This window comes from Canis lupus, chromosome 11 (genome assembly GCF_048164855.1).
Source record: "Canis lupus baileyi chromosome 11, mCanLup2.hap1, whole genome shotgun sequence".
Classification (NCBI taxonomy): domain Eukaryota; kingdom Metazoa; phylum Chordata; class Mammalia; order Carnivora; family Canidae; genus Canis; species Canis lupus.
In genome coordinates this window covers 58,692,203-58,709,103 of record NC_132848.1, presented here as the reverse complement: position 1 = coordinate 58,709,103, position 16,901 = coordinate 58,692,203, and the positions used below count along the sequence as shown (strand labels likewise).

The 16,901-nt window shown below is 49.4% G+C and overlaps 1 protein-coding gene and 1 long non-coding RNA gene across 10 annotated transcripts in view; one reads left to right on the top strand and one right to left on the bottom strand.

Moving 5' to 3' along the window:
• EML6 (EMAP like 6) overlaps positions 1-16,901 on the bottom strand; it is a 270,058-nt gene that overhangs the window by 15,324 nt on the left and 237,833 nt on the right. For 4 of the 8 annotated variants that reach the window (XR_012003468.1, XR_012003467.1, XM_072768383.1 and 1 more), the window contains exons 29-33: positions 6,489-6,567; positions 4,220-4,349; positions 2,449-2,547; positions 1,825-1,845; positions 1,334-1,507 (exon numbers count right to left, since the gene is read on the bottom strand). Coding sequence is in view for 5 of the 8 variants with exons in the window: in XM_072768383.1 (XP_072624484.1) it covers positions 1,334-1,507; positions 1,825-1,845; positions 2,449-2,547; positions 4,220-4,349; positions 6,489-6,567 (503 nt within the window). In the remaining 3 variants the exon portion in view is untranslated. Of the gene's footprint in view, positions 1-1,333; positions 1,508-1,701; positions 1,949-2,448; positions 2,548-4,219; positions 4,350-6,488; positions 6,568-7,567; positions 8,818-16,901 lie in introns of those variants that run through there. The other 4 variants (XM_072768386.1, XM_072768387.1, XR_012003469.1 and 1 more) reach the window with 4 other exon arrangements.
• On the top strand, positions 9,131-16,673 carry LOC140600246 (uncharacterized). 2 transcript variants are annotated; one of them, XR_012003472.1, is made up of 4 exons: positions 9,131-9,695; positions 9,789-9,963; positions 13,267-13,503; positions 14,333-16,673. It is a non-coding gene; the product is annotated as an uncharacterized lncRNA (long non-coding RNA). The 2 variants fall into 2 exon arrangements; XR_012003471.1 differs by having other exon boundaries at positions 9,131-9,963.

The window sequence follows — 16,901 nt, the reverse complement described above, 5'->3', positions numbered from 1 at the left end:
GGCAGACATCAGGAGAGCAGGCCTGACCCGAAAGGCCAGGGTGTGCGTGGGGGCCCGGCAGGGTGACTCTCTTCCAAGGAACGAAGCAGACTTGGTGCAGACAGCAGAGTCAGCACCAGGGAGGAAAGGCGTATGGAAGCAGGTGAGGCCCTCATAAGATAGGGCTTTACAAGAGATTTCTAGTAGTGGGTGGGCTGCCTTGGAATGTGACCTGGGCCACCCTCCTGCAAGGATGCGACCGACGATGGGAGTCAGCCTGTCATGAGTGCACTTGCAGGAACTGTTATTCCTTGGGGTGGATCCGGACCAGGCAGGAGGACTTTCCAGTCTTTCCAAAGCTATGAGGCTTTGAGTCTATCATTTAAGACCCTCAATGTCTCATCCGGGGCTGAATCTATTTAAGACCAACTCAACACGGCAGGAAATGAAGCTGCATCTCCAAAATAGATTATGGGGCCATTTGGACACAGTGCTCTGATGAGCAAGAAAATGAGAAATGGAATGAATAGGATGAACAAGTCTCATCATCAAAGTCTGCAGGTTCCCAACCTCTTTTTCTCAGGAGGGATTGGAACTTGGCTCCCAGCTCTCTAGAAGCCCTGATTTGGAGAAGCGCCACCTCTGTGTGTGCCTGGCTCGGCGTGCCCCAGATACGGGCTGCCGGGCTGGAGACAGACCTCATTAACGTCCTAACTAATTGGATCTGTTCTGCCAACCTGGGAATACACTCGAAAGATTGCACATCTCTGATTCTAACATGATCATAAATTTAGCAGCAGCCGTGTGTGTGTGTGTGTGTGTGTGTGTGTGTGTGTGTGTGTTGGGTGAGGCAAGAAAGAAATCCTGTTACATTAAATGTAAACCTTGATTATAAAAAAGTCAAAGAAGTTAAATTTAAAAAAAAAAAAAGTGTTTCTGAGACAAAAGTGGTAAAGTCCTGTCCCAGCTCCCATAATAAGGTGACCAGGGTGGCAAGGCCACAGCAGGAACTAGAGGTCACAGAAGGAACGCCAAGGGCAAGGAAATTTGGGTAGGCAGGGGGTTAGGACCAAAATGCAGGAGCCCCAGGTCTTCTGTCTGAGGAGGAAGGCTGCAGCGCTCGGGCACTTTCCTCAAGCGCCCACAGACCCTTCCCTAAGCCAGCCTGGGACTCCCCAGGCCGTGGGGTCTGGGGGCTGATAAGTAGTTTCTCTGGGATCCAGATACCCCAGGTTCTGTGGACCCAGCAGCAGCAGCGCCCAGGGGGGGCTTCGGGGTGGGGCGCAGGGAGGCTCGAGCCCCACGCCGGCCTCCGGCAAGCCTCCCCGAGGGACGCCCCGCCTGGCTCCCCTACCTTCCTGCCAACGCCAGACGGTGATGGTGTGCTCGGGGTCCACTCCCACCGACACCAGGAGCTTCCCGGTCGCACTGAAGTTGATGTAATTGACCCCTTTCGAGTGGAAGCACCGCAGCATGGAGAGGGTGTGCTTGGTCATGGCGTCCCAGACGTGGATCGAAGGTGTGGTTCCTGCATGCGTGAGGCAGGACACAGCTGAGGCCGCAGCAACGCCCGGGGTCACCCCGCAGCCTCTCTAAGACCAGTGAGCAGGGGCCTAGGGGACCTACAGCCTGACCTGGCCAGGGCGAGGGACAACGAGACCCATCTGCCAGAGGCCCGGGGGCGTTCGCGTGCGGCCCACACCCTGGTGGAGGAGTCTACACCGAGGAAACTGGTGAGACCCGTGATTTGTATCTGCGGGTCAGCCAGGTACAGTCCGCACAGGTGACGCGGCCGCATGGTTTTGCTGTGCGGACCCAAACTACTCACGGGTGGAGCCGCCTTACCTTGGGTCTCCGTAATGTCAACTGCGGTGGGTGGACAATGGCAATGAGGAAGCGTCAAGGGAAGACAACAGCTAAAATGAGTCACGTTTCTACGAGTGAAGCACTTAACACCAGCATCAGGAAGCTCCAAATGAAAGTTAAAAATGGACATGGGTTCAATGCAAACAAGCAGAAGGACACGTTGTGGAAACTGCCTTCGAAGTGACGAAGTTCGAAAGACAACAACAACGACAACAAAAACCCAACAACACAACACGGCTTCTCACAAATGTGAGCCGGTTCGCATTTGTCACTGGCAGTTTCCTGGGGTGCAGAAGAGCCAGGCACACACACGACAAGCCACCCTTGCCGAGCACCATCCCAGGCCGCAGATGCGCGGCTCCTTAATCTGACGCCGGGCGTCTGGAGAATTATCCTCACAAGTCCACAGGGATGGGGCATCCGTTTATCTGGGTTATCGGGCTCTGGTCTGACTTTGCGACGCCTCCCAATCACCAATCACCGGGTATTGCAATTCGGGTGACACAGATATATTCAAGGCTCAACCCGCCCACTCCCTTTCCGGATAATGGCCCGTCAGGGCGCCTGCTCAGCTGGGGGGAGCTCGCTGCAGGACCCTCCTACCTATCTGGCTGGTGGCCACCACATTTCTGTACTTGGGGTGCTGGTTCACCGTGAGGCAGAGGATGTCGTCCGTGTGCTCCAGGTAGAAGCTCTGGCTCCCTAGGGGGCAGACACGGGACAGTGAGCCTCGAGGTTGCCTCTTGGGGCAGCCTCGAAGCATTATGCAGGGTGTGCAAATGCCCTGTACACATGAGCCATGAAGGCCACGAGGTCTCAATTTTAGAATCATTAGATCTCTTAGGAGATCGGTTTTTACATTTACATATCCTGTTCCAGGCCGAGCAGAAGAGCTCCCCTTCTACCCCTCCCTCCCGCGGCCCGTGTGGGTCCAGAGCACAGTCCAAGGGCAAGGCTCCCCGGGGCCAAAACGGTGACAGAGTTACTACCCTAAATGAGCAAAACAACACCAGTTACTCGTCTGGAAGGGAAAGCTGTGAAATAGGAAAATACTTAGGGACTCTCTTCGAAATCCTCATTATTTCTCAAAGTGCCACTTGGGTGCCTGGATGGCACAGGTGAGGTCTTCACCCCCTCATGCCCTAACTCAATGTATATCACGGGAGGTAGGAGAAAGGACCAGAAATACATCATCGTCTACTGTGGCACATGGGTCTGCTGACTTCCTAGGAGGCCACTGTAAACCCAACCGGACGCCCAAGAACTGAGAGGTGAGTGATGGCACTGATGGACGAAGAAATAGCACGCTGCTACGAAAATGGTAAGTGGCTACTAAGAAAAGAGAACACATATAAAAAATGTCAAGGCCCTCCTCCTCCCCAAAACAATAATGTTTTGACAAATCATTATGCGCGCAGTGACTTCACTATCTAAAGATGAATGCATAGGGCAGCCCGGGTGGCTCAGCGGTTTGGTGCCGCTTTCAGACCAGGGCTTGATCCTGGAGCCCTGGGATCGAGTCCCACGTCGGGCTCCCTACATGGAGCCTGCGTCTCCCTCTGCCTGTGTCTCTGCCCCCCTCTCTCTCTGTGTATCTCTCATTAATAAACAAAAAAATAAATAAAAATATTTAAAAAATGAATGCATAAACTAGTGTGCAGAAATGGGAAGGAGCATACAGATGTGAGAAATGAAAGGGGGGGGGGTCTGTTTTAGGATACAAAGCAAGTAAGGCGAGAGGCACACACAGTTAAGTCCAGTGGCAAAGATTCGGGTGTCAAATGAATTTCTGGATGCTTCTGTTGGCTTGCAGTGTTTCTCTTTAAACTCTTTGTTGCCTATGAGTCATCCTACAGTTTAGGGACATTTGGGGTGTTTTTGCTTATGGTTTAAGAGTTCTCATTCTTGGGCCGCCTGGGTGGCTCGGGGGTTGAGCGTCTGCCTTCGGCTCGGGGTGTGATCCTGGGATCTGGGATCGAGTCCCGCATCGGGCCCTTGCGGGGAGCCTCCTTCTCCTGCTGCCCGTCTCTCTCTCTCTCTCTGTCTCATGAATGAATAAATAAAATCTTTAAAAAAAGAAAAAAAAAAAAAGAGTTCTCATTCTTAGGGCTAACTAGTGAAAAGAAGCCAGACTTGAAATTCTGCGCTGCTAAAAAATTGGTCCCCATTAAAAATGAACGAGCGAGGTCCGCCGTGCGGGTGTTGGTCGCGGGCCACAGGAGTCTCCCCGCCGGGCCGCCTGTGGCTCCTGTCCCCCGCCCCCGGCCCCCAGGGTGTCCCCGGGGAGGGCGCCCCGACCTTGCAGCGCGGCCTCGACCCTTCCTAGGCCCAGGCGAGCGCGCGGGGGGCGGAGGGAGGGCCCGGGGCCCGTTACCCGTGGAGAGGTTCTGGAGCACCCCGGCCGCCGCCGTGTGGAAGATGATGTCGGCGCCGTCGTTCAGGTAATGCAGGTTGTTGCGACAGTCGAAGCCCCTGTAGCCAAACACGTGCTCGAGAGCCAGCTCCTGCATGCCACACAGATGACAGCGGCCTCAGGGGCAGGGCCGCCAACCCCCCCCCCCCCCCCGCTGGAGGCCTCTTGCTTCTTGACCCATGAGGCTAAAGCGCAGCCCTTGCCCCAGTTTCCCCGAGAAGCTAGGGGGACCAGCTCCCACACAGCTGCACAGAGTTTTCTAGAGGCCCGATCCGCTCCCGGGCCTGCAGGGGAGTCCAGGAGGACTGACCGGGCGCCCTGTGCGGTCACCGAGAGGCTCTGTGACGGGGCCCTGGGGGGAGCCGGCCGGCCCCGCGCTTCGCTGGGCTCCCCCCAACGCCAGCGGGACCGGCAGAGCCGAAGACAGGCAAATGCCACGCTCGTCCTGTTGCAGGTGCCTGCCCTACAGAGTGGCTACGTCATTTGCCTTTTTGTTTTTTTTCAACAGCCAGATACTGTCCCGGGCGTCCAGCCCTGCCCGTCTTCCCGTCTTGTCCTCCTGACCCAGGGCAGCGGCCGATTAAGATCAGGCCCGTAATGAAGGCGACTGGACACACACGGGCCGTCGCAGCTCGTCTGTGCCAGGCGCTGTGCTGGCTGCTGCGACACAAGATTAAGAAGCTGGGGGTCCTCTCCTCTAGGTTCCTGATTCCAGGTTCCCTGGTTTCTCTCTCCGGAGCTCATCGGGTGCAAACATTCGATTGATTGTCCTAAAATATCACCACCCCTCCTCACTCCAGAACATTCACTGACTTTCACCACCTATGGGATAAAGCCCAAACTCCTAAGCTGGCACAGTTACTCCTACTCACACGTGCCCTGTACCCCTCGGTCAAGCTCAACTGTCTATTTAGCCCACATATCGTGAGCTTTCCTATCTTTATAAGTTTGCTCTTTAAAATCTCTCTTGCAAAAAAAAAAAATTAAAAAATAGAATCTCTCTTGCCTGGAAAACTCATCTCCTCCTTTTGCCTCAGACTTCCCCACCCCCACGTGTCTCCCAGAAGCTGCATGTGTAATGCGTGACCCCTCGCCCTGGTGGACAACTGAGTCAAATGGAGCCAGTCAGATGGTTTCTTCCAGGAATTTAGAATTGAAGACACTAGTAGGCTTAACTATCTAACTACGTGAGAGGACAGAAACTCAGATGCGAGGTCATACCCATCATCTACCAAAATAGTTCAAGAAGTCTGCACAAAGAGAGAAGAATGCACCAGACCTACAGGGTCCTGAGGGCAGAGAGAAGCACCATCTTGGTTTATGATGGCTTTTCAGCTTCTGGATCCTGTCTTTTCCTAAAGCTCAGCTGCATCTTCGACCTGTGCTCTGTTCCATCATAAATCTCCCCAATTAGTCCTCCTTTTCCAATAAAATAAAATAAAATAAAATTTTTTCTTTTAAAGATGGATTCTTCTGAGTTCACAGGGTGGTAGGAGAGACAAGAAAGTGAGAAATAATGGTGGTAGCGTGGGTGACAAGGGCTGTGGATGAGGGGTGTGCGTAAGGGAGCGTAGGAGGCCTTAGGTTAAGGAGAATCGGGGAAGATTGCACGGGGAAGATGCCAGAGAAGAGCTTGGAAAGACCAGGGTGTGGGGAGGGAAGAGGAGGCGCCTTCTAAAACACAAGGGCCTGAAGGCCCACAGCAGCGTCAGAGAACATTAGGTACTGTGTCTGGGGGCTCGAGGTCTGTGGTGAATCACAGGTGCTGAGGCTGGGAGGTGGCTCCTGGGTAAGGTTTTGAAACCAGGCACTTGAATCTCCCAGGGCAGTGTGGGACTCTCCGGGGTCTTAGAGCTGTGGTGAAGTATGAAGAGTTATAGAGATCTGAGGGCAGCCAGACGTGGGTAAGGGGGCGGGGGGGGGGGGCTCTGAGGGCAGGAACAGCAGCTCCAAGGCCCCGCTTAGCAAAGAGCAGGTCCCCAGAGTGGCAATCCTCCAGTACGAACAACCGAGTTCAAATCTGTCTCCACTTGCTGGGCGTTGGGAGATCTTGGGCTTGGGACCTCATCAGCCACTTAACTTCTCTGAGCTGGGGTCCTCCTCTGTAAAATGGAAACAGCAGAACTACCCTCCTCACGGGTATCTACGGGACGCGCGGATGGCGATGTCCACCAGGCAGGTCTTAGAACACGGATACCAGATTAAAAACAAAATAGTTTAACCTCCTCACCTCAACCAGTTTCTTTTTTTTGGTGATATTGTTCTTCTGGAGTTTCTCAGGCTGGGGAGCTGCTCTGCTAACGGGCGGTCTGGAACGGAGAGCGAGCAAAACGACAAAACAAAACACCAGAACAGTGTTGAAGGAAAGGCAGCAAGGTTACTCGTCCAGGGTGCTCAGCTAAGGACAGTGCCAGGTGCCTCGCTCTCCTCCCCTACTCAGCAGACCCTCCAACTCGGGTTTGTTCTGTTCGGCTCCCTCCCCACCAGCTCCCCAAGAAAAGATAGATTCTGACATCAAGGGTCCTGCATGATGGGGCCTGGGTTTAGGGGCGCTGGCGTGGGCTCCCCCACACCTAAAGCATCGCAGTCAGGGATCGGGCTCTCCACCTCCTGGGGGCCAGGAAGAATGGGGGGGGGGACTGATTTGTGAACTAAGGGGGAGCCTGAGAAGGAGAAGGAAGAGGCTGCACTTCCTAAACCCACTGGCCATTTCCCAGGCAGGGACATGCCTGTGTTGTTCAGAATCAGGTGGCTGGAGATCATGGCCCGGTGTGAAGTGGGACTTACAAGTCAGGCTTGGGAACGGGCCCCCGTGGCCTAGTGCCCGGGTCACTGTCCACACACAGAAGGGAAGGCGGGAGGGGGGAGATAGCAGATGGAATCCCCCCACTCTGCGCTGCGCCTCAGGATTACTATCTATGGCTACCAGCATCCCAAGGTTCGCCTTTCCCTTCTCAGTTCTGGATCTGGGCCTCCAGATTTAGCTAAGAGATTTTATGACAGGTGAGCTCCCCACTCCTTTTTTTTTTTTTTTGAGCTCCCCACTCTTACACAAGCTGGCCAACGTTTTATAACGTGGGGTTCCCTTAAAATCCGACTTCTTGGGGTTTAGGAAATGGGGGGTGGGCACGGGAGACCTGCACTGGCTCCCGCTGCCTGTTCCAAATCCATTAGTTATTGCTCTTGGGCTATGCAAAGAGAAAGGATTACCTTGATCCCCTTGTAAGCAGCAAACAAAGCCAAGTGAGAAACTTAGTACAGTTTAGAGCCGCATTGGCAACCACCTCATTCATGCACAAGCATTATCCAAGTGAACAGACATTCCTGTGTGGCACAAACCATGCTTCCCGAGCATGCCAGCAAAGAACTAAAACAGAAATGAAAGAGTGCACCAGTCTACAAATTCAGAAAGCTCATACCCTGGCGTCTCTGGGCAAACTCTGCACTAAAGCGCCTACAGAATGGGGAGAAAAAAGGAAGCCTTGTCAATGCTTCCCGCACACTCTCCGTGACTTTGCGAATGCGCCTGGGGACTCTGCTTATTTGAGAGTGTGCTGGGGAAAAACTTGTCAGAGAAACAATAACATCCTCCTGGATGTCGCTGGGAGTTATGCACAATGGACGCTTTGTTTCCGAATCCAGTTCGACTCATAATTTAGCCTAATAATTCCCAGTGTTTCTTGGTAGGGCAGCTTGCCTGCTGGAACGGCCTGCATTTTTGTGCTGGGGAAAAACAAGTTACCTTTATTTTCTGAGAAACTCTTCAATCAAAACATGTTATGTAATCATAAGTGATAATTGGATCAAATGGTATTATTATCTGCACTGAAGAATAGGGAGTGAGCACATCTCTGCAAAAACGACACCCCCGGTTGATGTCATTGCTGCCAAATTGAGCAAAACCGGGAGGCTGGGGGCATGCCAGTTCTCGCAATTAGACACTTCCTTCACATTAATTATCACTTCCCAGGACATCTGCTCTTTCTTCTGTTTTAGTGGGACTTTCAAATGAAATCCGTGGGTTTCTTCTTTCACCTTAGAATGTTCAAGTGTGTGACAAAAGCAAGCCGAGGTCTGAGATGGGAGCAGGAGGCCGCTGGGGCTACAGCGTGGTTCAGAGGCGGAATTGGAGATTAAACACAGGGCTCGTTTTCAGGGTACACACAGGTTGTATAATATGTTCCATATTATACAGTGTATACAGAGTATGCATACAAGCACAGACACTGCGTACTTATATATACACGAGATTGTATATATATACACATTGAGGCAATCCGATGCTTTTTTTCACCTTGATTTTCAGTTAAAAACTGAAAAAGTAAAGCAATCTCAGAATGTTTCTTTCTTATTTCACAAGCATATGTTTATAGCTGTATTGCTTCAAAACTGAAGATGAGAGGGGCGAAAGGAAGAAACCTGCATGGTGGCAAATTCAGCGGATTGTAAGTATAGACCCTTCGCGGCTGTGGATTCTGCATGAACGCTTAGTACTGGATGCTCATCGAACACCTGGGCTTTTCCAGAGTGCTGTGAATACTTACTTGACAATTCCCTGCCTCCAAAGGAAAGCAAGTTAAAACACAATACAAGCATTAAAGGCTTCTTTCCAGGCATCTATAAACAGCGTTCGTAACATCAGACGTGGGAGGAACTGCCAAAAATCTCAAACACAGCCAAATGCTGGAGGTTTGGCATTTTTCAGCAGATCTAAATCCTTCCAGATTCAGATGCCATTGGAAATGTGACTCTGAAAAGCTTTGCTGAGGTGGGAAAGAGTAGGGTGCATGAGAACATTCACTCACTTTTCAGTCCAATAAACTCTTTATAGCTGGCTGTCCCCGCGGGCACTCAGGACGGGAGAGCCAGGGAGAGCCAGGACGGGAGTGAGCACAGCAGGGATTAGCGGGGAGACTGGGGAAGGTGGAGGAGAGCCTGGGAGGAGAGGAGCTGGGCATCCCGGAGGGGTGGAGCAGACACACCAAGGGGCCTCTGGGGGCAAGTGGAACTCTGAGGCCACTCAGGTAAACAAAGAAGAGAGTTTCCACTGGGCAAGAACCTTAAGGAGGGAGCCTGGCAAAGGAGCAAACAAATTGGATGAGCAGGAGCGAGGATGACGGATGGGCCTGAGCTCTGAGAGAGCAGAAGAGCGGCTTTGCAAGGAAGAGGGAGTAGAGGCAAGAAGCTGAGGGGAGGCCTGTGGCCTCGAGCATGTGACAGGCTTAAGTAAGGAGGCGGTAGAGTTCTCGTCCAGTGCTGGGGGTGCAGGCTGCAACAGCCACCCACGTCAGTGGGGAGAGTCCCTACGGGGCCGCCCCGTGTCCTCTGGAAATGGCACATTCTTGGGCAGGGAAGGACCATGAGAAGGTCAACTGGTGCTGCAATCCTGTGGTCCGGCAGCTGGGCTGCGGAAGAGAAAGTTTAGACTCCCTTGAAGGTGTGTGGGGTCTTACTGACACGGCCTCTCGCCCCACGGGGGCCCCCAGAGGTGGCCGGGCCCGGTGCTCACCCCTCTTTACCCCCTCCCCAGGGTGCTGGGGGGAGCGGAGCACATGATGACCTGAGATACACAGGAGACGGCTCAGAGCCAAGGTTCTTAGGGAAGCGTCTGAGAGGACAGAAGACGGAAGCCGTGAGGAAAATCAGTCACACCCCCAGATGAGCGCAACATGACAGCCAACTGGGGAGGGAGGCTCAGAAAGCCGGTAAGAAACAAAGTTGTTGCAAACAGCTTCTATAAAGAGGGGTGTGGGTGTGGAGAAAATCAGCTACATTTAGTCAAGAAATGCAAGTTTGGAATTGTTTTCAGTGTTGTTAGTCAGACAACGTTAAAGGGTCCTTGGAGGAACCGTAGCTTTCTTAAGATCCTAAAATGTGCCATAAAATGCTCCAAGAATTTTCCAAAATGTCTCGGGAAACCAAGCTACCTTTGATCCTTTTTGGTGGGAGCCAGCAGATGATCTGAGCACTGTTTGAGCATTGTCCTCCGATGAGTCCTATCAACCCATGCTAAATTGTGTTTGTACTTGGGCATTTTTTCTGGGGACATGAGGCAGGTTTTAAGCAAATTTTCAAAGATGTATGTGATTTGAGAGTGAGAGGTTAAGGACCACTGCTCTTGGATAAATCCAGGTTGCAGAAAATTCTACAAAGCCAAGGGAGATCTGCAAAAATAGAAGGAGCTGGATTCTGTTAAATGTATTCCTAGGTCTTCCAGAACCACCTGTGGAAACTGCTCAGTGGTGAAATGGAGTGGAAGGGAGAGAGTCAGATAGGAGAATTATGGGATGCCCTGAGGGAAGTCCACCATCTTCAAAGTGCTTTGGACTGAAGCCTATAAGGCAGCCCCCTCCTTCGCCCCCCTTTTTTTTTAAAAAACAAAAATGGGGATACAGTCCCTGAGTTGGCCATTTTTGGTGAATATGGAAAGGAGGGAACTATGAGTAAGGTGAGCAGACTACTGAAGAGGCCACTCCAATAATCTAAGGGAAGAATGATGAAGATCTTGACTAAAGCAAAGGTTGCAAAAAAGGAAAAAAATGAATCTTTAAAGGGGTACTGGTAAAGGAGACTTCAAGAACTTTGTAACTGATTAGCTCTAGGGGTTGAAGGAAGGAGAGCAATCCAAGTGGAATACCAGTTTTCTGCCTGGGCACCTGGGTGGATGGTGGTACCAATGACTAAGACAGGAGAAGAGTCATGACAAAAGATGATGAGCTGCATTGTGGCATGGTAAACTTTGGACATCAGTGGGCTGGAAGCTCAATTAAGAGGTGTGACTCAGATAACCATCAGCCAATGGGTGGAATATACAAGACTGATCAAGAAGAGAGTAGAAGCTTGAGGACCAACAGCATGTGAATGGCTAGAAGAGGGGGCAGACCAGGGACACTGAGAAGAAATGAGTGAAGAGGTAGTCAGAGGGCCAGGAAAGATGGTTTCTAAAAAGTAAGTGAGAGAAGAATGGATATAACTTCACTATCCAATGTGGTATCCACTGGCCACATGCAGCCAGTCCAAATTAAAGTGTGCTGTAACTGTAAAATAAACACTAGATTTTGAAGACCTAGTAAAAATAATTTTTAAAAAGGAATATAAAATGACTCAACAATTTTCACAATAAATTATATGTGGAAATATTTTTAATATATTGGGTTAAATAAAATACACTATTAAAATTAATTTCATCATCTCTTTTAACTTTTTAAATGTGATTATTAGAAAATCACCTAATCGACTGATGGAATGGGCTAGAGAGTGAAGGAGAGACTTGGTACTGGTAAAGCCTGGGTGAGAAGGAGAAAGGGGAAGAAGGTGAGGGCAGGAATGTGTGTGCAAGGGTATAAGATCAGTCAAAGGATTTACTTACTTCCTGAGCATAGTTTGATGGGGATGGGAAAGACTAGAACGCATTTCTTGGCTGAGGACAAGGATCCAGTTTGGGGCGAGTGAGATAAGGGACATAGGACAGAAAGGCGATGACTGGGGAGCAAGGATGGCTGGGAGGCTGAGGTCCAAGCACCAGATGAGGGACTAGCCTTGAATAGGAGTAGGGATTTCATTCCTCTAAGAAGAAAAGGAGTGAACGGTTAACATGGGTGAAGGATGGGAAGCAAGACAGAGAAGAGATAAAGAAATGCCAAGATGTGGTTCATGCCCAATAGCTTCTGTTTTCTCAATGACGTAGGGTAGAAAAGCCATGTACCTAGAGTGGAGGGGGTAGGGTTTGGGCAGGAGGATGAGGAAGGGACAGAATTGTCTTTGACTATCGAGTGACTAGCAGAGGGGGACAACCAAAGACAAGAATGAACATGAAGGAGCACTGGAGAGGGCTTCGGTGCAGCTGGCAGCGTGGACGCTGGTGAGGGCAATCTACACTAGTGCAATTTTCTAGTCAGAAGAACGGAGATATGTGCTGTAGGAGAAATACAGGGGTGAAGAGCCAACAGGACTGGAAAAGTGGCATTCAGGCAGACAAAAAGATAGTGAGGCCAGGAGAAACTGATGAATCTAGAAAAAATGGAGGCATCAAGGCGAAGATGCTTTCATGAGAATTAAGATCAGGATTACTGGGAATGAGAAATCTAGAGGAGAGAAGTTTAAGTCACTGATGGACAATGGTGATGATGTAACCCATGGCTGGCAGGAGCCAGGGTCAGTCAGTCAGTTGATCATTAGGGGAACTCCTCAGAGACAGGAAGTTGACAACTGACAAGAACAGGAAGGGAGAGAAGATGGCAGAGCATGACGGGAACTTCAAAGGAGTAGGGTGGGGGTGGCTAAAGAGCGAGCCAATATGCTTAACAAACACATAACACCCAGATTCCCCACACCTTATAGCCAGAGACGCTGTTTCAAGGGGTACATATCATGCACCCCAACAATTGTTTCTGCAAACATCTCCCCCCAGTTACCACAACATGACCACACAACAGTAGAAAAGGGGAGGGAAATGAACCTGATAGCACCCATTCCCTCCAAATGGAAATCTGAGAGATGTTCAGAGGCTCGATAAAAACAACTGCACCCAACCCTGTCACTGTCCTGAAAGAGATGCTTCCTCTCATCAGAAAATTGCTCACTTATGTGTGGTGTGCGGTCTCCGTGAGCCAGGGGGCTTGAGTTGACTGATTATACTGTAAGACTATGATTTCCTGGGTGTATTAATCTTTCAAAAAAAATCACTCCACCTCTGCATTTACAAGCCCTGGCACACATTTTTTTGATGATAAAAAATGAACAAACTATGGTAGGTTTCATTCCTAAAATTATCAGTTACATAGAAGTCATTCTTTTGCTTCAAACAATACATAAAATCAAGAGAATTGAATAAGGGAAATCATTTATAAAGGTAGCATTACATTCCCTTAAAAAAACCCCAACTATTCTGCTTTCCACAGAGCTCCGTAGGCAAGCAATAGGCCTTTGGAATGGCTAATGGCAGCGTTTGGGGAGCATTTGGGGAGTTTAATGGATACCTAACTTCACTTCCTCCCACCTTGTTAAAGAACAGGAAACCTGCTACCTTATTCAGACCAGCTGGGAGAGCAGAACTAGACAAAACCAAGGGACAGAATAAAGAACAACTCAGCCTAGAGAGAAACGCCCTGGAAGAGCAGGGACGCTGCTTGCCCTGCTTGCCCCGCACACGTGCAATCGCGGCCCTGGAGGCAGGTCTGAGCCTCGCTTCCACGCGACCGCCACGCAACGGCGGGTCCCCGAAGAGCCAATTCTTAGGCTCTAAGGTCAGTCCATCGGCACGAATGGGATGGAAACATAGAATTCGAGGCTCCTTCGCACTTATCAGACCAAACTTTGGGATAGGGTGTAGCGGGTCTGACAGCTCTCGACCTGGGAAATTTGAGGGTGAATTCAGAAGCACCTGTTAGCAAGATGGTGCGTTCTTAGCAGCTCTTACCATCTGAGCTCACAAAGCAGCTACTGATCAGTGATGACAAAGGGCCTCTGTGAGGCCAGTGGAGCGAGGAAAGGGGAAGTGCCAGGCTGTTTATTCATTTATTTCCCCGTGGAGGGGAGCACAGTCTTGATTTGTCAAGCTCATCATGCCTCAGGCAAACCTGAAATGGGCAGTGACTGATTAAATACAGCATTTATTTATTTTTATTACTTTTATTTTTTAGATTTTATTTATTAGAGAGAGAGAGAGAGAGCGTGCACAAGCGGGAGAGGGGTGGGGGAGAGGGAGAAGCAGACTCCCGCTGAGCAGGGAGCCCAATGTGGGGTTTGATCCCAGGACTCTGGGATCATGACCTGAGTGGAAGGCAGACATTTAACCGACTGTGCCACACAGGAGCCCCTAAATACAGCATTAAAAAAAAAAAAAGCCTTGGGAGAGGTTTCTCTCCCTAAACATAGCAGAAAAGGTTAGAAGAAAAATTTGGGATTACCTAGAGATGGTGGTTTCTTCCAATTCAGGCCAATCTAGTTAACCTTTGCAATATTTTTATACTTCACCACTTGTGAACATGTTGTTTCACTTTAAATCTGCTGACAAAGAAGCTTTGTATGTAAAATAGATGTGATGGCTATAATAACGCAGACTTTTCTTTTCAGGTCTTTTTTGCCTCAGGTTATTTAAATGGCTTCGGACCAAACAGTCATTTAATTCCTAACGGACAGATGGTATGAAGATAAAATTATTGAACCCAGAGCAGTCTCATGGCCAGATTCTACATGGATGGATGTGGCTGCTGACGACGAAGGGATTTGTAGGCCGTTTTGAGGACAGATGAATAGATTTAAATATTAAGAGAAGCAGGCTAAGTAAGTTCATCCATTCATCTACTCATTCAACAAATATTTATTTACTAGGTACTCTGAGCATGGCACCGTGTTAGGTACATGGCGGTAACCAGGACAGTGCGGTGCTGACCCTTGAGGAACTAAGAGACTCACACAATATTGACAATTCAGTGGAACTTTAAGTATCTTGACACCATGGACCAATATATTCAGGATCCAAGGATTAAAGGAGGCTCTTAATTTGGGGCTGAAACAAAACCAAAATACCCTAGTGTTTCTTTATAAACACATGGTGTATAGTTTTCCTTACAGGATTTTCTTTTTGCTTAAGTTCATAAATCCGTATAAACTGATTCAGAAGATATGTGATAAAATAGGAGAGGATAAATTTTAGGGCCTTCCCCATTCAGCCATAAGCACAATTTAGGAAAAGGTCTGCAAAACCCTAGTGCTAGAGTGCAGTCTTGCGGTCATTTGGTGCTGGGACCCAACTGTTCAGAGATGAGGAAACCAACATTTATAAAAGGCTCAGAATCTGTTTCTAATTGTGGATTGGTAAAAGCTTCTTGGTTTCCCAAGGAACATATGGTAGAGATTGATAGTTAAAAATGTAACAGAGGGACTAAAATATTAATGTAGGAGTATTCACAGACTCCTTCTTTATAATCCCCTGCTAAGAATAATTCCCGCAATGCCACCCCGGCATCTCCTCATACTGGGTAGCTGAGATGGATGGAGGGTGACATAATTTCATGCACCATGGAGGACTGGGGGAGGGATTCCATTGAGGACAAGCACCCCCCTCATGCATGTTTGGGGGTGCCCAAACTGCCCGCTTCATAGTTGAGCACTACTGAGATGAGGAGATGATGACCCTTCAGGGTCCTGATTTACCTGTAGGTCCACAAGTGGGGGTTATGGAGAGACACTGCGATATTGACAGCTGGGGTCACTCAAATGTGGATCCAGGGGGCCACCAGCAGGCCACTGGTGCCTAGGGACAAATCCCTGTGTGTGGGGACTACTGGAGGCACCATTCACCCATCCACCCGGAAGGAAGCTCACAGCACATATGAATGAGGGAGGAGGTGCCTGGTCCCCTGGATAATCCCTGATCATCTGTGTCACACACTCCTTGCCAGAAAAAGGAGATAGTTACTCTCAATGCCACAGAGACTAAGAGTAAGGGCTATTGTTTGGAATTGTCTGAAGGCAGAAGTCAGGGGGAGACTAACCTGAGAGCTGGAAAAATGGTCAGGGGTGCCAAATGCTTAGAGGAAGAAATTTCCAAACTGGATTATGGATATAAAGACAAGATGCCAACAAGAACTCAGACTCTGATACCTAGTGGGTATCAGTAACTAGAAATTAACCTAAATCTTGTTAAATTGTTAAGGAGTTTATTCACAATCAACAATCATTTACCGAGTCCTGGCACTGTTAGCGAATTTGGAGAAGAGGCACTGTATCAGAAATTTTGCTTTCACAGAGTTGACATCCTAGCTGCGGGAGAGGCGCTTCATGAGAATCTCTAAACCTAGCAAACAGCAGAGGCCTGTGATTGCTCAATTCTTAAGGCCTCCCACCAACAGGAGTAGAATAATAGAGCAAAGCCCAAAAAGGTCATCCTCCACAAAGCCAATCTCAGACTTGGCCACAAAGAACAAGAACAAACAAGGAAGATCTTGGCAGGCACAACAGGTAAGCAGAAGGATGACCAAGGACCCTATCCCACTGTGCTGGAGATAACCTCACACAACCTGAAACCAGGGCATGCTGAGGCAAGACTGGCAAAGCTGAAGTCAGTTCCCCTGATCTCATGCAAACATGGTGCAGTGTGTGAGAATTGTTTTAAAGTGGTTATGCCTCTTGAGCTTGCAGGCATGTAGTCAGACTATCCTGAACACTCAGGTATGTGTTTGGGGAGGAGATGGAATATTAAAACATATGAAATAAAACCCTGAAGAGAACAGTAAGGGGAGCCTCTTTTACTTGGAAAAAGTTCTCATAAGTATGCTGTTTCATTGGGGTCCTCTGGGGACTTGTGAAGCCTTGATATAACACTGGCGAGGGAGATGCTGTTAGTTCCTGCCTTATGTAACCATTTCTATGGTTTTCCAATGCTCCAAAATTAAAGAAACTTTACATCTCTAACTCTTGTATTGTCATCTTTCCATCACTGACATCACTGTCCTATTGTGATGACCAAGCAGATGGCTGTCAGAGTGGGATTAATGCCAAGGACTCCCTCAGGCCCTTGCCAGAATGCAGCCAGCCACTTTCCAGATAAACACTGGACATCTATTGAGGTTTTAGATGTAAAAGAAAGCCCCAAGGGAGCTAAGTGTTGCTTTGACTTTCACTGAGTCAACTCTTTGTA